At 38.2% G+C, this 22,953-nt stretch overlaps 1 protein-coding gene across 1 annotated transcript; it reads left to right on the plus strand.

Annotated features, from left to right (window-relative positions):
* The first annotated feature begins 15,547 nt into the window (after positions 1-15,547).
* On the plus strand, positions 15,548-16,462 carry LOC101149534 (olfactory receptor 4C11-like). The gene has a single exon (XM_004065208.2). The coding sequence runs from the start codon at positions 15,548-15,550 to the stop codon at positions 16,460-16,462; it is 915 nt and encodes a 304-aa protein (XP_004065256.2).
* The last annotated feature ends 6,491 nt before the right edge of the window (positions 16,463-22,953 follow it).

A 22,953-nucleotide genomic window follows, 5' to 3' on the forward strand; every position in this document is an offset into this window, starting at 1 on the left:
TTCTTCCTTATAAAAATCATTTAGAGCTCCAGGGTCCTTCCCATTGTTCCTTGAAGGTGTTGGCTCCTGGTTCACCATCACTCAATGTGATTCTGCTATACTTCCTGATGATTTTAATATCCACATAGATGATTCTTCCAACATACTAGCTCCCAAATTGACAAATGGACCAATTTTCTTATAGGAATCTTGTTCTTTAATCTATCTCAGCTGCACTCCGATGGTCATACTATAGACTTTGTTATTATCATTAGTTGAAATCTTTCTATAATCTCAATTTCAAACCCCCAACTTTTCAACCACCCCTCCATTATTTCCAGAGTACTTCTATAGTGCCCAACTTTAACAATCTTTGACCTCATTGTGGCATAAAAACCGTTGTTCCTGTCAACTTTTTACATGACCCCAGACACACTCCTGACTAAGAAACTTTGAAAAGTTCTTCTCTGAGTCTCAACTATTCTTCTTCCTGATATCTGCATGGCTTAACCCATCACTTCCTTTGGTTGATTATTCAAATGTATCTGCTCAATAATGACTTTTCTGACTAACTTATAGAATTGCAAATCCTACCCACTAACAGTTTCACTCCTTTTCCTCCATTTCTGTTTAATTTTTCCACTTAACACTATCATCATCTAACATGTCATGTAGTTTAGTTATTTATTTTGTTTACTGTTTACATGCTAGAAAGTAATTTATATGAGGGTAGAAATTTTTGTCTTTTTAAAAAAATTTACTGTTAAATTCCCAGTGCTTAGAACAGTGCTTGGTGCATAGTAAATAGTCAATAAATAATTACTGAATAAATGAATAAATAATAAAAATACATAAATGGGCTTCCGCTCCTGGATGGATTGCAATAACTCATAGCCAAAAATTCTCCTATTGTGAGCAATAGAAAATTAAGAATCACCTTCATGAGGTACTGGAGACTGTTGGGGCAACCAAAACTGAATTAGGTAAGTATCTGGAGAGACACGACTTTCAATAAAGTGAGTTAAATTCTGTGGTCACTTTTACTCTGGGAGCATTTATTGATTCTGGGCATGAGCAGGAGGTAGAGAACCTGGGCTTGGCACTGGAGGAGGGTCACTGTTGGAGATGCAGTAGGGGCAGAAACACCAGCAGAGCTTCTGGAGGAAATCTTAAGAGCCTCAATCATGCAGTACTTTTTCTCAGGGCATTTCCCCAGTTCCAGGGGCTCTGTAAGGTGTGTTATAGACCAAATTGTATCCCCCAAAAGATGCTGAAGTCTTAATCTCCAGTACCTGTTCATGTGACCTTATTCAGAATTAAAGTCTTTGCAAATGATCCAGTTAAAATGAGATTATTAGGGTGAGAATCCTACATAACAGTGTCCTTATTAAAAGTGGCAATTTAGACACAGAGACAGACATGTACACAAGGAGAATGTCACGTGAAGATGGAAGCAGAGATTGGCATCTAGATTCTAGGTTCTTGGCATCTATAAGCCAAGGAACTTCAAAGACTGTCAGCAAATCATCAGATGCTAGAGGAGAGGCATTGAACAGATTCTCCCTCGTAGTCCTCTGATGAAACCATATAATAAAACCAAATAATACAGAGAAGAAGACCAAGAAATAGAATATAAAAGTGAGGAGAACATAAAAAAAGCCCAAACCTGGTTCTTTGAATAGATAAAACTGATAAATATCTACCACTGTGGTAGTAGCTACATGGGTTTACACACTTGTCAAAACTCACCTAATGTATATTTAAAATGCTGCATTTTATTTTATGTAAAGTATAACTTAAGAAGTTGATTTAAAAACAAAAGGATGTAAAAACATTATTATATTTTCATTTCTTCTCTTTCCCCCTTCCTCTCTCTACTGACTTTAAAATGTTTTAGAAATTAGAGAAATATGAATTCATTGTTTTCATTATAATTACTGATAGTGAATTTTATAATTATCATTGGGATTAAGAATAATTATTATCACTTGTTTATTATGATTATGATTATTAAATTATTATATTTAATGGTATATTTTTCCAGAATAGGAAATTAGGAGAAGTTAGTGAAAACTTGCCAGCCAGGTGCAGTGGCTCATGCCTGCAATCCCAGCACTTTGGGAAGCCGAGGTGGGTGGATCACGAGGTCAGGAGTTTGAGACCAATCTGACCAACATGGTGAATCCCCGTCTCTACTAAAAATACAAAAATTAGCTGGGCATTTTGGTGTGTGCCTGTAATCCCAGCTACACAGGAGGCTGAGGCAGGAGAATCATTTGAACCTGAGAGGTGGAGGTTGCAGTGAGCTGACATCATGCCACTGCACTCCAGCCTGGGTGACAGAGTGAGACTCTGTCAAAAAAGAAAAAACAAACAAACAAAAAACAAACAAACAAAAAACACTTGCCTAAAGTCATAGAAACACAAATGATGGAGCTAGAATTCAATAATATCATATATATTTGAGTCTTTACTTGGGCCAGTCAAAAATATTTGCTCTAAAGTAGAAGCTCTTTTAGCAGTCTACAGAGCTCAGGCCCAATTCTTTTTTCAAAAAACGGTTTATGGTGAAGGGGGGAAAAGGTATAGTATCCAATACTTGCAGGCTTCTTCTTTACAAAGTCAGGACAAGAATAGGAATGCACACCGATGATATGCAATCATCATCCACTGATGATGATAATACTTCTCCTTTGCTCTAAAGGCGATTCTTTTAGTAGTCTACACTGGAAGGTGACTGGAAGTGTGCTTCAGTGGAGCACTTGTAACAGAAATGGGAGGAGTTTCTTAGGACAGGTGAGAAGAGGCAGGCTCAGAGGACAGAACTGCCAGTTGACAGCCTTGTCTGGGATTAATTGGCCCCATGTTTGCTGTGGTCCTGGATTAACTTTGCTAAGTAGCTCACTGAGCAAGTCCCTAAGGGATGGGTGGGAAAGGGTGTATTCTTTGTCCCTCTGGAGGTTGGACATGTGTGACCTTTTACAAAATCTCTATAAGTACTTAATGGAGGAAAAATAAATGTTTAATTCACATGCTCTGCCTGGGAAGATTTTGGGGTAATAGAGAAAACTTTAGAGATGTTTCTACACAGAATAGTGGGATATTTTCTTTTTATTCTAGAGATCTTTAGAAACAGAAGTAAGAAACCTTCTGCCAGTATTTCAGTTTCTTTTTTAGAGTATAACTCAGGCCTTTTTAGGAAGGATTGGCTCTCTGTGGAGTATCTCCTCTCCCCTTAGCTTCTGCAGCAGAAAGCAAGGGAAGAAAAATCTGAACTGCAATTCACACATGTCATGTAGACTGCAGTTGATTCACCTTGGAAGTAAATCAGAATTCAAAAAGAGAAAACTAGCAGTTTTCTATAGGATGTTATCTCTTTTTTAAAACAAGAAAAAAGGCAAGTTTTCAAGCTTAACGGAACTATTTTCTCTCTTGCCTCCCATTTGAATCAGTTTTAGGGCAGTTGCCAATATGTAGTTCTGTCTCATGAGATACCTGAAGTTTCAAGGACATAGTTCCCTCAGTGACGAAAAGATTTCAATGTTTTACAGTTTTCCAGCTCACGTTGGCCTCTGCTTGATGCAGCAGTGTCTCAGGCCCAATTCTGACCAAAAAAAAGGAACACAATGAAGGGGGCAAAGGTATAGTGTCTAATACTGGTAGATTTCTTCTTTGCAAAGCTTAAGGTCAGGACAAAAATAGGAATGCACATTGATAATATGTAATCAGGATGCACTGATACTGATGATACTGAATATCCTGGTACTTATGATACAATGTTGGCTGCCCATGTCCTACTGTTACCCTGCTTACCATGTCTTCTTTGTGGGGTTAGAGTGAGAAATAATATGAGGAGTGGAGCAAAGGGAAGCAAAACTCTTTAGTGAAATCCTAGGAGAAACTACTCTATTCCTCATCCTTGTACTCTATGTTTTTCTCTGTCTTATCTCCTAATTTTTCTTCCCTGACTCTTGCTCACAATGACTTTTTTTGTCTTTTTAGTTCTAATCTATCATTGTAACCTTTTAAATCTCTTCACTTTCATTTTTCAAATAAACATATAAAATGCTGATATCTTTGACCTATCCTAAAGACTACATCCATTTGATAGAGCACAACCTGAATTATCAGTGGTTTTCTTCTTTACCTGTTTATGGGTTTTCAGTTGATGTTGGCTCCACCTGGGTGGTTGGCGTCAGTGTTTTGCATGGCAGTGTCTGGTGGAGTGTGAAGGAGAGATTGCTGTGAATCAAAGAGGCTTGGGTTCTGGTCCTGGATCCTCTCTGACTGCTCTCTGCTAAACCCTGCCTCTCAGCTTAGCCTGAAGTGCTCAAAACAGAACAACACCAACTTGCCTTACAGAATATTGTAAAATGAAGTGAATAAAAGATGTTGAAACAAAAGTGAGAGAAGAAGATACTTAAGGATTACATGTTTCAATAAACACCCCCCAGCACACACAGATTTTAATAGTGAAAGGCCATCAGTGAGAGAGTCATTTGGAATAATCTGGGAAGGCTTTGTGGAGGAGATGGTATTTAAGCTGGGTACCCTGTCCACAGGTAGAAAGGGAGCGTGGAGATTATAGCAGAGGAAAGGTCATTCAGCCACTGTCAAACATGGAAATTCAGGGAATGAGACTGTCTACGTGTATTTATGAGGCACAGAAAGTGTCACGTGTGGATGGAACATGAATGAGCAGTAGTTGAAGGACAAGTGGAAAGCAAGTGAGGGCACCGAGTTGGGGGCTTTGAAAGCCACTGTGAGTATCTCTGCCATTGCATTTGGAAACCACAGTGATCATTGATTATATTCATGAATTATTATATGTCATTTATAAATGAAATGCCCATTTTTATTTTTCAAGTAATAGAAAGGAGGCAAAAAGAGGGAGAAGATAGAAAGAGTGAGAAGAGGGAATACCTACATTGGGATCCTTCCTCCAGTTTATTAACATGGAACAGGCATCTCATAAAAGTCTGTGAGGATCCACTTAAAAAAATCTATGAGTGGCCATTTGTAACATTAGTCTTTACAAAATATCAGCCTAAATTTCCAGTGGGTATGAGCTAATAGTTCTCACACTATTAGCTCATTTCTATCAGATGTTATGTCTTTTATTAAAAATAACAACAACAACGACAACAACAACAAGAAAAAAAGGTATGTTTTCAAACTCAGCTGAACTATCTTCCCTCTTGACCCCCATTGGGTACAAATTTTAGGGCAATTCCCAATATCTACTTCTGTCTCCTGAGAAATCTGAAGTTCCAGGGACACATTTCCTTCAGCGATGAAAAGATTCCAATGTTTTAGAGTTCCCCAGCTCACATTGGCCTCCGCTTGTGAAGCCACAGATATCTCACTCAAAGTCACATAGATATCTCACTCAAAGTGAGATATTATTTTTCTTCCACTAAATCATGAGACATTTTCCATTTTATTTAGAATTTAGTGAGTACTAAGTACTGTGCAAAATGAATTATGTTCTACATTTTGAGAATTTAAAATGATTCCATTAAAGCTGAGAGATTTTAATTTTACTATTTCCCACATTTTAAAATCTTCCACAGAGAATAATTAGGAGTGAGCACTTCCGATCCTTCTCTAAGAAAGAAGCAGCAAGCGGGAAGCCACCGATGAGCCCTGTTTCGGATGCCTGCAGGCTGTCACAGCGCTTGCTTTCCACTGAGTTTCTAAGTGCAGGCAACAGAAAGACAGATGTCTTCAGTGGGCATCTGACATCTTTAAGGAGGTAGGCTCTTTATTACAGATAAATTCAAATCCAATTGAACTAAATTTAGTAAAACAAAAATGCTAAATACTATTGAACAACGCTGAGTGATTTTTGTTATTAGATGATACATAAATCTTAATAAAAGCTGCTGTCATATTTTTATGGCCTCAAATTTTGTGCTTTGACAAAGAAAAGTTATTCAAACTTACAACCTACCTTTCACCTTCAGCTAGGAGGACAATGTAACATTTTTAAGCTTTTCTACTATAATTTTGGAGTCTGGCTAACTAGAGGTTTCATATTGATCTTCTATTTACCTCATAATACATTTTCTTTCTCATTTACATTAAAATGTGGTTTTCTTTCTCTCATTCCAAATGCATTTACTTCTCTGGTTTTTATATCTCTGGGTCCCAACTTTTTTGACAACCAAAAACCTATTTTATTTCTATTTTCTTCTCTTCATAAGTCTCATATATTCAAGGCATTATATGTTTTTTATTCTTTTTTATATTAATTTAAAATATTTGGAACTATCATTTCTAGCTTCTGATCAACATGAAGAACTAGTATGATCCATAGTGCTGATATAATTTCAGCCATTCATCAGTGAGAAGTTCAACTATATATATCAAAACAAATAAAAATAATTTCAGCCATTCAGCAAAGGAAATTAATATTTTAAAACAGTTGTTCAACCGTATTATGGGTAAATAATTTAATGTTTTTGAAAAATGAAAAGTATCTCTTGGAAAGCCACTGCTAATAATCAAAATAAAAGTAACCATAACAATTGTGTGTAGTGCGTAGCCATACCTTCTAAACGCTTTGCAGATATTGAATTACCTAATTTTCATAGCAAACCTAAAAGATAGATTGTATTATTTATGTTTACATGTGATTATCAAGCTACTCATTAAATGTCACCAGTGGGCAGTGGGGTGGGTTTGAGTCCAGGCTGTGTGGCTTCAGATTATGTGCTGATCACTGTACTGTGCTAACACAACTTTCATCTCTGGTTTTGAATGTTCACAACTCTTAGAACCCAGTTGGGAACCTGACTCCCTTTAATTAAAGTTATAGTTCATCTCTTTACATAAACTTGAATTTTTCACTGACCAGTATATTCAGTAAAAATGTTTACTCTTTCTCTAGAGGTGGTTTCTATGTTTCTAATATCAATTACATAATCTCTTACCTAATTAATGATCTTATCTACACTTATCTTAAAATTCATATAAGTTATTAGAAACAGGCCAGGCGCAGTGGCTCACGCTTGTAATCCTAGCACTTTGGGAGGCCAAGGTGGGTGGATCACTTGAGGCAAGGAATTTGAGATCAGTCTAGTCAACATGGCGAAAACCTGTCTCCACCAAAAATACAAAAATTAGCTGGGCATGGTGGTGCATGGCTGTAATCCCAGGAAGCTGAGGCAGAAGAATAGCTTGAACTGGGGAAGCAGAGGTTGCAGTGAGCCAAGATCTTGCCACTGTACTCCAGCCTGGGCAACACAGAAAGACACTGTCTCAAACAAAACAAAACAAAACAAAACAAAAAACAGAGGATCATTTTTCCTATTATCCACAATAAATCAGATTTAATAATTCTAATTAATTGATTAATAATTTTAATTCCAGATAATTCTGACTTAATATTTGAAGCAAAAAATAATTATAGAATTACAGAAGAGTAGAGAAATATAGTATTTAATGTTTGAAACAACTGACTATATTAAAATGGGAAAATTGACATATTAACGTATATAAAAAGAAGATAGAAATAACAGAAAAAGAAAAATCATAATTCTTAATGAGTATAATTATTGTTTTGTTAGATTAGTAGAAATTGTACTAAAGTATCAATATTGCAAAAGATGGGCTTACAAAAATTATAGATGATTAGAAGGGCAATATTTCAAAAAATGTATAAAACCTGTAAATTTGGTTCATAAAGTTTATATAAATATGTTAAAATATAATTTTATTTATATTAACCTAATAAGATAATAAAACAATGTCACAAGCTAACTTTTTTCGATGTGGGCTCAACTGTTTTGAATAATCATCAATGAAATATTGGCCACACTTCTACATTAAAAAAAGGAATAGAGAGAAACATATAGGTAAATATGAATGTTTCTGGAAGTACAAACAAGAAACTGAGAGTAATTTCCAGAGAGTAAGTTTATAGATTTAAATAATTTAAAGAGATGTTTTAGTTGTTTTCACATTTTTCTGTTTATTTTGAATATTTTATCCTAAACAAATTATTTTATAACAAATATATATTTATTATACTAATAAAAGGGTATTAAGTATTGAAAAATAATTTTAATATTTTTTGTTTTGTTTTGTTTTGTTGTTGTTCTTTTTAATTTTATTATTATTATACTTTAAGTTTTAGGGTACACGTGCACAACGTCCAGCTTTGTTACATATGTATACATGTGCCATGTTGGTGTGCTGCACCCGTTAACACGTCATTTAACATTAGGTATATCTCCTAATGCTATCCCTCCCCACTCCCCCCACCCTAAAACAGGCCCCAGTGTGTGATGTTCCCCTTCCTGTGTCCATGTGTTCTCATTGTTCAATTCCCACCTATGAGTGAGACCTTGTGGTGTTTGTTTTTTTGTCCTTGCGATAGTCTGCTGAGAATGATGGTTACCAGTTTCATCCATGTCCCTACAAAGGACACGAATTCATCATTTTTATGGCTGCATAGTATTCCATGGTGTATATGTGCCACATTTTCTTAATCCAGTCTATCATTGTTGGACATTTAGTTTGGTTCCAAGTCTTTGCTGATGTAAATAGTGCCGCTATAAACATATGTGTGCATATGTCTTTATAGCAGCATGATTTATAATCCTTTGGGTATCTACCTAGTAATGGAATGGCTGGGTCAAATGGTATTTCTTGTTCTAGATACCTGAGGAATCACCACACTGACTTCCACAATGATTGAACTAGTTTACAGTCCCACCAACAGTGTAAAAGTGTCCCTATTTTCTCCACATCCTCTCCAGCATCTGTTTCCTGACTTTTTAATGATCACCATTGTAACTTGTGTCAGATGGTATCTCATTGTGGTTTTGATTTGCATTTCTCTGATGGCCAGTGAGGATGTGCATTTTTTCATGTGTTTTTTGGCTGCATAAATGTCTTCTTTTGAGAAGTGTCTGCTCATATCCTTTGCTAACTTTTTGATGGGGTTGTTTGTTTTTTCTTGTAAATCTGTTTGAGTTCATTGTAGATTCTGGATATTAGCCCTTTGTCACATGAGTAGGTTGTGAAAATTTTCTCCCATTCTGTAGGTTGCCTGTTCACTCTGATGGTAGTTTCTTTTGTTTTGCAGAAGCTCTTTAGTTGAATTAGATCCCATTTGTCAATTTTGGCTTTTGTTGCCATTGCTTTTGGTGTTTTAGACATGAAGTCCTTGCCCATGCCAATGACCTAATGGCATTGCCTAAGTTTTCTTCTAGGGTTTTTATAGTTTTAGGTCTAACGTGTAAGTCTTTAATCCATCTTGAATTAACTTTTGTATAAGGTGTAAGGAAGGGATCCAGTTTCAGCTTTCTACATATGGCTAGCCAGTTTTCCCAGCACCATTTATTAAATAGGGAATCCTTTCCCCATTGCTCGTTTTTCTCAGGTTTGTCAAAGATCAGATAGTTGTAGATATGCGGCATTATTTCTGAGGGCTCTCTTCTGTTCCATTGGTCTATATCTCTGTTTTGGTACCAGCACCATGCTGTTTTGGTTACTGTAGCCTTGTAGTATAGTTTGAAGTCAGGTAGTGTGATGCCTCCAGCTTTGTTCCTTTGTCTTAGGATTGACTTGGTGATGCAGGCTCCTTTTTGGTTCCATATGATCTTTAAAGTAGTTTTTTCCAATTCTGTGAAGAAAGTCATTGGTAGCTTGATGGGGATGGCATTGAATCTATCAATTACCTTGGGCAGTATGGCCATTTTCATGATATTGATTCTTCCTACCCATGAGGATGGAATTTTCTTCTATTTGTTTGTATCCTCTTTTATTTCCTTGAGCAGTGGTTTGTAGTTCTCCTTGAAGAGGACCTTCACATCCCTTGTAAGTTGGATTCCTAGGTATTTTATTCTCTTTGAAGCAATTGGGAGTTCACTCATGATTTGACTCTCTGTTTGCCTGTTATTGGTGTATAAGAATGCTTGTGATATTTGTACATTGATTTTGTATGTTGAGACTGCTGAAGTTGCTTATCAGCTTGAGGAGATTTTGGGTTGAGACAATGGAGTTTTCTAGATATACAATCATGTCATCTGCAAACAGGGAGAATTTGACTTCCTCTTTTCCTAATCAAATACCATTTATTTCTTTCTCCTGCCTAATTGCCCTGGCCAGAACTTCCAACACTATGTTGAATAGGAGTGATGAGAGAGGGCATCCCTGTCTTGTGCCTGTTTTCAAAGGGAATGCTTCCAGTTTTTGCCCATTCAGTATGATATTGGCTGTGGATTTGTCATAGTTAGCTCTTATTATTTTGAGATATGTCCCATCAATGCCTAATTTAGTGACAGTTTTTAGCATGAAGGGTTGTTGAATTTTGTCAAAGGCCTTTTCTGCATCTATTGAGATAATCATGTGGTTTTTGTATTTGGTTCTGTTTGCATGCTGGATTACACTTATTGATTTGTGTATGTTGAACCAGCCTTGCATCCCAGGGATGAAGCCCACTTGATCATGGTGGATAAGCTTTTTGATGTGCTGCTGGATTCGGTTTGCCAGTATTTTATTGAGGATTTTTCCATTGATGTTAATCAAGGATATTGGTCTAAAATTCTCTTGTTTGGTTGTGTCTCTGCCAGGCTTTGGTATCAGGGTGATGCTGGCCTCATAAAATGAGTTAGGGAGGATTCCCTCATTTTCTATTGATTGGAATAGTTTCAGAAAGAATGGTACCAGCTCCTCTTTGTACCTCTGGTAGAATTCGGCTGTGAATCCATCTGGTCCTGGACTTTTTTTGGTTGGTAAGGTATTGATTATTCCCTCAATTTCAGAGCATGTTATTGGTCTATTCAGAGATTCAACTTCTTCCTGGTTTAGTCTTGGGAGGATGTATGTGTCTAGGAATTTATCCACTTCTTCCAGATTTTCTAGTTTATTTGCATAGAGGTGCTTATAGTATTCTCTGATGGTAGTTTGTATTTCTGTGGGATTGGTGGTGATATCCCCTTTGTTATTTTTTATTACATCTATTTGATTCTTCTCCCTTTTCTTCATTAGTCCTGCTAGTGGTCTATCAATTTCGTTGATCTTTCCAAAAAACCATCTCCTGGATTCATTAATTTTTTGAAAGGTTTTTTGTGTCTCTATTTCCTTCAGTTCTGCTCTGATCTTAGTTATTTCTTGCCTTCTGCTAGCTTTTGAATGTGTTTATTCTTGCTTCTCTAGTTCTTTTAATTGTGATGTTAGGGTGTCAATTTTAGATCTTTCCTGCTTTCTCTTATGGGCATTTAGTGCTATAAATTTCCCTCTACACACTGCTTTGAATGTGTCCCAGAGATTCTGGTATGTTGTGTCTTTGTTCTCATTGGTTTGAAAGAACATATTTATTTCAGCCTTCTTTTCATTATTCACCCAATAGTCATTCCGGAGCAGGTTGTTCAGTTTCCATGTAGTTGAGTGGTTTTGAGTGAGTTTCTTAATCCTGAGTTCTGGTTTGATTGCTCTGTGGTCTGAGAGACAGTTTGTTATAATATCTGTTCTTTTACATTTGCTGACGAGTGCTTTACTTCCAACTATGTGGTCAATTTTGGAGGACGTGTAGTGTGCTTCTGAAAAGAATGTATATTCTGTTGACTTGGGGTGGAGAGTTCTGTAGATGTCTATTAGGTCCGCTTGGTGCAGAGCTGAGTTCAATTCCTGGATATCTTTGTTAACTTTCTGTCTCATTGATCTGTCTAATGTTGACAGTGGGGTGTTAAAGTCTCCCATTATTATTGTGTGGGAGTCTAAGTCTCTTTGTAGGTCACTCAGGACTTGCTTTATGAATCTGGGTGCTCCTGTATTGGGTGCATATATATTTAGGATAGTTAGCTCTTCTTGTTGAATTGATCCCTTTACCATTATGTAATGGCCTTCTTTGTCTCTTTTGATCTCTGTTGGTTTAAAGTCTGTTTTATTAGAGACTAGGATTGCAACCCCTGCCTCTTTTTGTTTTCCATTTGCTTGGTAGCTCTTCCTCCATCCTTTTATTTTGAGCCTATGTGTGTTTCTGCAAGTGAGATGGTTTTCCTGAATACAGCACACTGATGGGTCTTGACTCTTTATCCCATTTGCCAGTCTGTGTCTTTTAATTGGAGACTTTAGCCCATTTACATTTAAATTTAATAGTGTTATGTGTGCATTTGATCCTGTCATTATGATGTTAGCTGGTTATTTTGCTCATTAGTTGATGCAGTTTCTTCCTAGCCTCGATGGTCTTTACAATTTGGCATGTTTTTGCAGTGGCTGGTACTGATTGTTCCTTTCGATGTTTAGTGCTTCCTTGAGGAGCTCTTTTAGGGCAGGCCTGGTGGTGACAAAATCTCTCAGCATTTGCTTGTCTGTAAAGGATTTTATTTCTCTTTCATTTATGAAGCTTAGTTTGGCTGGATATGAAATTCTGGGTTGAAAATTCTTTTCTTTAAGAATGTTGAATATTGGTCCCCACTCTCTTCTGGCTTGCAGAGTTTCTGCTAAGAGATCATCTGTTAGTGTGATGGGCTTCCCTTTGTGGGTAACCCAACCTTTCTCTCTGGCTGCCCTTAACATTTTTTCCTTCATTTCCACTTTGGTGAATCTGACAATTATGTGTCTTGGAGTTTCTCTTCTTGAGGAGTATCTTTGTTGCGTTCTCTGTATTTTCTGAATCGGAATGTTGGCCTGCCTTGCTAGATTGGGGAAATTCTCCTGGAAAATATCCTGCAGAGTGTTTTCCAACTTGGTTCCATTCTCCCCGTCACTTTCAGGTACACCAATCAGACGTACATTTGGTCTTTACACATAGTCCCATATTTCTTGGAGGCTTTGTTCGTTTTTTTTTTATTATTTTTTCTCTAAACTTCTCTTCTCGCTTTAATTCATTCGTTTCATCTTCCATCACTGATATCCTTCTTCCAGTTGTTCACATTGGCTACTGGGGCTTCTGCATTCGTCATGTAGCTCTCATGCCTTGGTTTTCAGCTCCATCAGGTCCTTTAAGTACTTCTCTGCATTGGTTATTCTAGTTATCCATTCATGTAATTTTCTTTCAAAGCTTTTAACTTCTTTGCCATTGGTTTGAATTTCCTCCTGTAGCTTAGAGTAGTTTGATCATCTGAAGCCTTCTTCTCTCAACTCGTCAAAGTCATTCTCCGTCCAGCTTTGTTCTGTTGCTGGTGAGGAGCTGTGTTCCTTTGGAGGAGGAGAGGCACTCTGATTTTTAGAGTTTCCAGTTTTCTGCTCTGTTTTTTTCCCATCTTTGTGGTTTTATCTACCTTTGGTCTTTGATGATCGTGACGTACAGATGGGGATTTGGTGTGGATGTTCTTTCTGTTTGTTAGTTTTCCTTCTAACAGACAGGACCCTCAGCTGCAGGTCTGTTGGAGTTTGCTAGAGGTCCACTCCAGACCCTGTTTGCCTGGGTTTCAGCAGCGGTGGCTGCAGAACAGCAGATATTGGTGAACCACAAATGCTGCTGCCTGGTAGTTCCTCTGGAAGTTTTGTCTCAGAGGAGTACCCGGCCGTGTGAGGTGTCAGTCCACCCCTACTGGGGTGTGCCTCCCAGTTAGGCTACTTGGGGGTCAGGGACCTACTTGAGGAGTCAGTCCGCCCTTTCTCAGATCTCAAGCTGCATGCTGGGAGAACCACTACTCTCTTCAAAGCTGTCAGAGAGGGACATTTAAGTCTGCAGAGGTCACTGCTGTCTTTTTTTTTTTGTTTGCCCTGCCCCCAGAGGTGGAGCCTACAGAGGCAGGCAGGCCTCCTTGAGCTGTGGTGGGTTCCACCCAGTTCGAGCTTCCTGGGCTTTGTTTACCTAATCAAACAACTAACTCAGCAATGGCGGGTGCCCCTCCCCCAGCCTCACTGCTGCCTTGCAGTTTGATCTTGACTGCTTGCTAGCAATGAGTGAGACTCCGTAGGTGAAGGACCCTCCAAGCCATGTGCGGGATATAATCTCCTGGTGTGCCGTTTTTTAAACCCCTTGGAAAAGCACAGCATTAGGGTGGGAGTGACCTGATTTTCCAGGTGCCGTCTGTCACCCCTTTCTTTGACTAGGAAAGGGAATTCCCTGACCCCTTGTGCTTCCCGGGTGAGGTGATGCCTTGCCCTGCTTCGGCTCGCACATGGTATGCTGCACCCACTGTCCTGCACCTACTGTCCAGCACTCCGCAGTGAGATGAACCTAGTACCTCAGTTGGAAATGCAGAAATCACCCATCTTCTGCGTGGCTCACGCTGGGAGCTGTAGACCGGAGCTGTTCCTATTTGGCCATCTTGGCACTGTTATAAATAACAATGATAATCTTTAGCATTTGGATAACAATACTGCACTTTGGAAGTTATTGTAAAATTGTTGTTTGCAGGATTGTTATGAGAGTAAAAATTGAGAGCGACTTAAATGTTTCCATGGTCAAATGGTCAAATAAATGCTTCTTATAAAAATGTATACATTAGCACTCTATTAAATTAGTAATTAATGTATGGAATGTATGGCAACATAAGAATAATTGCTCTGAAAACTCTGTCAAGACCAGAATACAAAATGATATTATGTGATTATCCAATTATAATAACTATGCTATGAACAAGAACTTGAAATAGAAAAATCATAAAATTCTATGTTAGAATTATGCAATTTTTTTTCAAATAATGATTTTAGAAAAAGTGCACTAGGGAATTTGGGACATATATGTAAAAAGGCACATATGATTAAAGAAAACATGCCTACTTAGGTCATAGGCATGTTAGAAGATTTATATAGGTAGAGCACTTATAGGCAGAGAAGCTCAGTATTGTAATGGTATAAGTTTAAGAGTACACTAAAGATAGTAATGGATAGCTCCTGAGCTCAATACACTAATCTCAAGATATTTTTCATACCTGTTACATCATGACCATCAGTGAGTTGACATCTTGAACACAGGTGGCATAAGTAAAAGGTTGTCAAACTAGATTTTTTGTAAAGAATATTTCATCCAAGATACTAAAGGCATCACAGATAATGGACACAAAAATCAGTGAACTGAATGAGAAGATCTTTTTCAGGGAGGATGCTCCAACAGTATTAGCACTTAATTATATTGGAACAGTGTTTTTCTGATTGCAAAGCACAGAGATAAAATGCATAATATATGAAATATATGTGTATATATGTGTGCGAATATGTGTGGGTATATAACCTTTCTTAATTCTGAAAATTCAGGAAATGGTAGGGCAAATTTTTGCACTATATTTTTTATATTATGAAGGCTAAGTTTCAAAGCAGTGGTCACTTGTCCAAGGAAAAAACAGGTTCAAGAGTTCTCACTCTAGGTAGAAACAAAAATTTGTGAAGGACACTTGTTTTTGACTCCAGAAATGTGAAAGCTTTGGTCTAATCCAGTGAATCTCTAAATCTATGGTTAAACCCTGAAGAGGCCTGGGCATTTGAAGATTTATAAGGTTCCTAGGGGACTCTGGTTCATCCCAAAGAAAGTTGGAGGTAACAGAGCATGGACTAGGACAAAGGAATTCAGAGGCAAGCCCATGGATTTCCCCAAGATGTCATTTATTTTCTTCTCTCTGCAGATTAAACACTTGTTAACTGCATCCTACCTCCAGCCACAAATATGGTGATGAATACCAGTGTGACTGAATTCATTCTGTTTGGGTTGACACAGGATGCTGGAAAGCAGAAGGCAATATTTGGAATCTTCTTGATTCTTTACCTTGTGACTCTGTTTGGGAACTTTCTCATTGTGATGACTATTAAAACAAGCCAGACCCTCAGGTGTCCCATGTACTTTTTTCTGTTCTACCTGTCTTTTGCTGATGCTTGCTTCTCTACAACCACAACCCCCAGATTGATTGTGGATGCCCTTTCTCAGAAGAAGACCATTTCCTACAATGACTGTATGACTCAGGTCTTTGCAGCCCATTTCTTTGGCTGCATGGAGATTTTTGTGCTCCTCCTCATGGCCTTTGATCGCTATGTAGCCATTTGTAAGCCCTTGCGATACACAACTATCATGAGCCGGCATGTCTGTGGTATGTTGGTGATTCTGGCCTGGGTGGGGTCTTGCATCCATTCTTCAGCACAAATTTTCCTGGCTTTGAGACTGCCTTTCTGTGGCCCAAATGTGATTGATCATTATTTCTGTGATATGCAGCCCTTGTTGAAACTTGCCTGCATGGACACTTATGTGATAAATTTGCTAGTTGTGTCTAATAGTGGGGCCATCTGCATGGTGAGTTTCATAATCCTGCTTATCTCCTATATTGTCATCTTATATTTTCTGAGAAACCACAATGCAGAAGGAAGGCAAAAAGCACTTTCCATGTGTACCTCCCACTTTATTGTGGTTGTCATATTTTTTGGTCCATGTATATTTATATACACACGTCCACCAACCTCCTTTCCAATAGACAAAATAGTGGCTGTGTTTTATACAACTGGGACACCTTTACTTAACCCTCTGATCTATACACTGAGGAATGCAGAAGTGAAAAATGCCATGAAAAAATTATGTTGTAGCAAAATATGACATTAGTTGATAAATGATATGTGTCTGTTTCTTTAACCATTTAGTTTTTGTTGCATGAACTAGAAAGTATTTTTGTTTGGAAATAAACAACCAAGATATGTGTGTGTGTATACATATAGGTGTGTATATGTGTGTGCAAATGTATATATGTGTATATGCATACTGTATGCTGAGATGATTGCATTACACTATGATTCCTTAAAGCTCATAATCATTTTGGCCAACCTGTGAAGGTCCTTATTTGAATTTCATCCACATTTGGCCATCTTCCCATGGTAACTTTGCTTCCTATACATTTTTTTTTAAGAAATGTACTGACTAATGACAGAATAATTGTGTGTGTGTGTACATGTACATGTACCAGTTCCTATTCCAGATTTTATTCTAATGACTTATGAATGTGGTTATAAGAACTAATCCATAGGTGACTGGAAGCTTGTAGAATCAAAGTTGTCTTGGCCATTTGGGGATTAGAGAGGATACTCCCAGGAAATACTACTCTGGAAATCTGTGCCTAACCCTGCCTCACTGAGGATATCTATCCACATTGATGGACCCTCAAACTCCAATAAAAGCTGGAAAATTCAGTGAAAACCTAGACCCTTACTGGAAAATCTCTCAAAATTATTTGGTATTAAATAGGCATTGTATTCATCCATTCAGGCTGCTATAATGAAATACTATAAACTGGGTAGCCTACAAACAACAGATATTTATATCTCAAAGTTCTGGAGGCTGGGAAGTTCAAGGTTAACATGTCATCAGCAGATTCCATGTCCAGTGAGGGACCCCTTTCTGATTCACAGGTTGCCCTCTTTTCACTATAAACTTACCTGGATGAAGGGACAAGGGTCTCTCCCTGGGGCCTATTTTATAAGGGCACTAAACACTTCCCAAAGGCCACACCTCCTGATACCACTATCTTGGGGGTTAGAATTTCAACATATTTCAACATATAAATTTTGGGGAGACATAGACATTTAGACCATAGTGGGCATAGAGTAATTTGGACACACATTATAATTCCACATCTATTGTGTCTAGTCAAAACTTTACTTTTAACATCTTGTTACATAAAAAATGTGAATTCATAAATAACTTACATCAACACTGGAATTCAATCTAATTTGTTTTCATTTATAAATGGATTGTACTTTATTCCAATTTGGGAAACATTTGCACTCATATAAAAGATTTTTATTGACAAAAGTTTGTACAATTAAAATTTATTTGTAAGCAGGAAAAACTTCCAAGTGAATTAAACAGAAACTGACTTCAGGAAGGGGTAATGAGGACATGGGGAAGGAGAATCATGACAAGTATAGGAGAAGGGCAAGAATAGGAGGTCTGAAAATCAACTCATTATTGATCAGGTAAGTAAGTGGGAAAAAGAAAAAATCACAAAGTAACTTCATGAGAGATCCAAGACAGCGCTTATAAAATCCTTTTGTGATTTTATATGGTGAGGGGAGGCATTTTAAATTCCCCATCTCTACAGCTATGTCTGAGGTTTCTTGCATAAAGAAATGAATCTCAGGATCATGGTTAGTGTTGAAGTAATTTTGGCACCTGTCACTTCAAATAGCTGGGTGACCAAGGGGCTATGTAGAGCCAAGAGGATGACAGCCAGTCATAGAGTCCTGTGAACACTGCAGAAATCACTTACATTTCTTTCTCTACCCTCTGAGTCAGAAGGACAGGATCAACATCAAAAGTTATAATGCCAGTACAGTAGGCCCTTGAACACTGTGGGAGTTGGGGTGCCCACCCTCCCTGCAACACACAGTTGAAAATCCACACGTAACTTTTGACTCTCCCAAAACTTGGCTGCTAACAGCCTACTGTTGACTGGAAGCCTTACTGATAACATGAAGTCAAATAACACGTATTTTGTAAGCTCTATGTATTATATACTATATTCTTACAATAAAATAAGCTACAGAAAAAGAAAATGTTATTAATAAAATCATAAGGAACAGAAAATATACTTACCATTCTTTAACTGGAAGTGGATTATCATAAAGATTTTCATCCTTGTCATCTTCAGGTTTAGTAGGCTGCGGAAGAAGAGGAAGAGGAGGAGTTGGTCTTTTTGTCACAAGGTTTGCGGAAGCAGAAGAAAATCCACCTATAAATGGACTTGAGCAGTTCAAACCTATGTTGTTCAAGGGCCAACTGTATTTTAGTAAGTAGAACTGGGCCAAGGAATAATAACAGTGTTTTGAATCTTAACGTACCATGAACCTCTAGGCTGGACTGCAGTATAAAAACTCTATCATGCAGGCTATGGTGGCTCATGTCGTAATCTCAGTGCTTTGAGAGGCCAAGGCAGAAAGATTGCTTAAGGCCAGGAGTTGGAGTTTGCAGTGAGCTATGATCCTGCTACTGCACTCCAGCCTGGGTGACAGTGAGATCCTGTCTCTAAAAAATTACAATATTTAAATATATAAAAACTGTATGAGTAGAGAAGATTTTTTCTTATCCAGCAATTCCAGCAAAATTACTGAGATTGTATTTTATATGGGTCAGATAGTCTTCCTGAAACAATCACTGTTTCCAAAAAGACAGGATTATCTGATTTCCCAAACCCAGGTGATATGCCCACACTTGAAGCATAGGTAGAGGCACCAATCGAACTAACCATGTGGTCTGAGAGTAGAAGGGTGTGCCTATTATGAAAAATAGGAAATGGGTTGGGTGCGGTGGCTCACACCTGTAATCCCAGCACTCTGGGAGGCGGAGGTGGGTGGATCACGAGGTCAGGAGATCAAGACCCTCCTGCTTAACATGGTGAAACCCCATCTCTCTTGAAAATACAAAAATTAGCCAGGCATGGTGGTGGGTGCCTGTAGTCCCAGCTACTCGGGAGGCTGAGACAGGAAAATCTCTTGAACCTGGAGGTGGAGGTTGCAGTGAGACAAGATCATACCACTGTACTCCAGCCTGGGTGACAGAGTGAGACTCCTGTCTCAAAAAAAAAAAAAAAAAAAGAGAGAGAAAGAAACATCTCTGCTTTACCCATTTTCACAACTGTTTTCTGAGGTCCGCATGACTGTCCTTATACTTTGTACAAATTAGAAAAGTGCTCTTCATTCTCAAAACACATTATTTCCATAAAGGAGAAAATTTTCATAATATGCTTACCTATTTATCAGATTATTCAGTGTCATCTGTCAAAACGCTGCTGAAATAAATATATTAATCTGTGCTACCTCGATGTAAATGACACTTCCTTAGATGTGTTGCTCATGTTGTTCCCAGACCAAGCAGGGTCGGGCTATTTCTCATGGCCCAAATAATGAGATGCAGATGAACTGGGGAGGAAAAGAGTTATTATTTCTGTAACTGGTTATAGGGAGAAGGCCTTGAAATTATCACCAGACCAACTCAAAATTACAAAGTTTTCCAGAGCTTATATACCTTCTAAGCTATATGTCTACATGTAAGTGTGCAATTCATTGAAAGAGATAAGTGATCAACTTCTTTTAATCTGCAACTAAGGTCTGAGTCCTGAAGGCCTTCTTCTGGAGCCTCAGTAAGTTTACTTAACCTAAATGGGGTCTAGGTGCTAGGGTGATTACTCTTACCTTGTCTCTTGCTAGATCATAAAGGTTTGGGGAGCTCCTTTAGACCCCAATAAACTTGTTTGTGGAGGCCTGGAGAGTTTCTTCAGACGTTCAATAAAACTTGTTTAATCCTAAAAAGGGTCCTGTTAAGAATTTCTTTATTACCCTGTCATTCTTCAAGGCCCAGGAAAAGCCTAGGCCAAACTCTTGGTGGGCTCTTTGTTACATTCCAGCCTTTGTATAAGGGCTCTGGCTCGATCAGCTTTTAATGTTTAACCTAGCTATTCAGTCAGTGCTGGGACTGTTGTAATGGAGGCCTGCATTAGTGAGACCTGCCCTGCCACGATATGCAGGTCACAGTCTTTAAAAAAGTGTGTGGCAGCTTTCAATGTCCTCTTTAGGTAGAATCAACTCTTCTTATTGATACAGTTGTACACCTTGTCATGGGAGAGTCTTACTGCATCAGGAGACATCCTGCCATTGACATTCAACCAGCAACCTCTTTCAGAGATACTGTTAATAATTCTGGCTACAGCAGTGAAAGGGATTCCTACAGTAGGGTTCCATGTGAAACACCTTTATTTTTGCCTTACCTCCAAATCGGAAGCATTGGTGCTAGTCAAACAGATATCTTCTACTTGTTTTATGCATCATCACATTCTTTCTCAGGAAGGGTCATTAGCTGTTACTCAGGACCAGTCTGATTTAATCCCTCTCTCCCTCCCTTCCTCTTTTTCTCCCTTCTTCCTTACTTCCTATTGTTTGTGAAGTACATATCCGGTTCCATAAATGGTGGATTCAAAGTTCAACAAGAGAGTCGTGATCCCAATCCATACGGAACCTAGGTCTGTAGACATTCCTTAAACTTCTCGAATACACAGGTGTCTGTTTTTTAGTTTCAGCCCTAATGAAAGATGTGTCTTATTTCAAATATCTCTTAGAATTTCAATTTGAAATGAAAGGGCATGTGATTTGGAGATCTTTTTGTCAAAACATCTTTTCTCAGAGAAATTCCACTTTCTTCTCTTTGTATTTCTGCTCCTTTGATTTCCACCACATTGTGATTTCATTATTATCCTGACACTTCTCCTATCTTACTTCTTGGTCCATTTAATAGTCTCCTCTGCTGTAACTCTCTGTTTTGTAAAAGTCTCTATATGAGCTTAGGAGTTTGAGATCAGCTTGGGCAACATAGTGAGAGCTTGTCTCTGCTAAAAATAAATAAAATAAAACAAAACAAAACAAAATAAAATAAGGCAAAATAAAATAAAATAAAAATTAGCCAGGTGTGACAGTGCCTGCATGCCCATAGTCCCAGCTACTTGGGAGGCTGAATCAACAGGATTGCTGGAGCCCAGGACTTGGAGGCTGCAGTAAGTTAGGATCATGCCACTACATCCCAGCTTGGGTGACAGAGTAAGACCATGTCTCCATCAATCAATCAATCAATCAATCAATCAATCAATACAATTTCTGTAAACTTGGGTTCTATTCTTGGCTCACTCTTCTAAACTTGTCACGTGCTTTACTTGTGTACTCTCATCTGCCCTTGTGCTTTCAGCTAACACTGGCATTCCCTAAATCTAGATGTGGAAGCTAAAGTAACTCCATCTAAGATGCTAATTTGCTATTCTGACTTCTGATTAAACCCAGGTTCAGGAATGTCTTTAAGATTTCTACTTTCATATACTTACTGGAAATCTTGCCCTTAGGTCAAAACAACCTGGATGTTATCTCAAACACATATTTACATTAAGTCCCGCCCTTAGGCAAATTCCGTATCTTGCAGCTGCTGGAGACATGGCTTCAGTTCATAAGTCCCTATTACATGTTTCTTTCTGAGAAACTAGATTTGTCAGCCTCCTTCTTCAGCTTCTCAGCTCCCTTGGCCTTTGGGGCTAGGTTTATATAAACGCGTTCACTACAGAATACTAGCTCTGTAGCCTGAGTTGTCTCCTGATTTTCATTTTGTAGATCCAGCCTATTGGAAATCCCAACTTACACATCTTTTAGGGAATTCAACTGATTGCTTGCAGTGTTAGAGCTGAGCTCCTTAACTTCTATTTCTGAGGGTACATATTAATTTATTCTCAACACCTTGCCTGGCTAGTATGCATCTCCCCATCACCACTTTCTATTGCATTCTGACCCACAATATATGTTCTATAAACCCTGAAGTTATTAAGACCATTGATAATTATAGCCACCATTATTGAGTCCTGTATCTGTTAACTATTCCTATGTAACAACCATGCAACCTCAGTGGCATGACATGATATAATTTTTTTTTCCTTCACACACACACCCACATGCACACACTCACCCACACACAAATACACATGCAGTCATGTGTCATTTAACAATGGAGATATGTTCTGAGAAATGTTTCATTAGGTGATTTTGTTGTTTTTCAAACATCATAGAATGTATTAACAAAAACCTAGATAGTACAGCTTATTACACACCTAAGCTATATGGTGCAGCCCAGGTGTTCTCAACCCCCAGGGCAGGGCATGGATCAGTATTGGTCCATAGCCTGTTAGGAACCAGCCTGCACAGCAAGAGGTGAGTGACAGGTGAGTGAGAGAAGCTTCATCTGTATTTACAGCTGCTCCTCATTGCTCACATTATGGCCTGAGCTCTGCCTCCTGTCAGACTCACTGTGGCACTAGATTCTCATAGAGGCACAAACCCTATTGTGAACTGTGCATATGAGAGATCTAGGTTGCACACTCCTTATGAGAATCTAATGCCTGATGATCTGTCACTGTCTCTCATCACCTCCAGATGGGACTGTCTACTTTCAGGAAAACAAGTTCAGGGCTCCCATTGATTCTACATTATGGTGAGTTGTATAATAATTGTATTATATATTACAATGTGATAATAATAGAAATAAAGTACACAATAAATGTAATGCAATTG

This window comes from Gorilla gorilla, chromosome 9 (assembly GCF_029281585.2).
Source record: "Gorilla gorilla gorilla isolate KB3781 chromosome 9, NHGRI_mGorGor1-v2.1_pri, whole genome shotgun sequence".
NCBI lineage: Eukaryota > Metazoa > Chordata > Mammalia > Primates > Hominidae > Gorilla > Gorilla gorilla.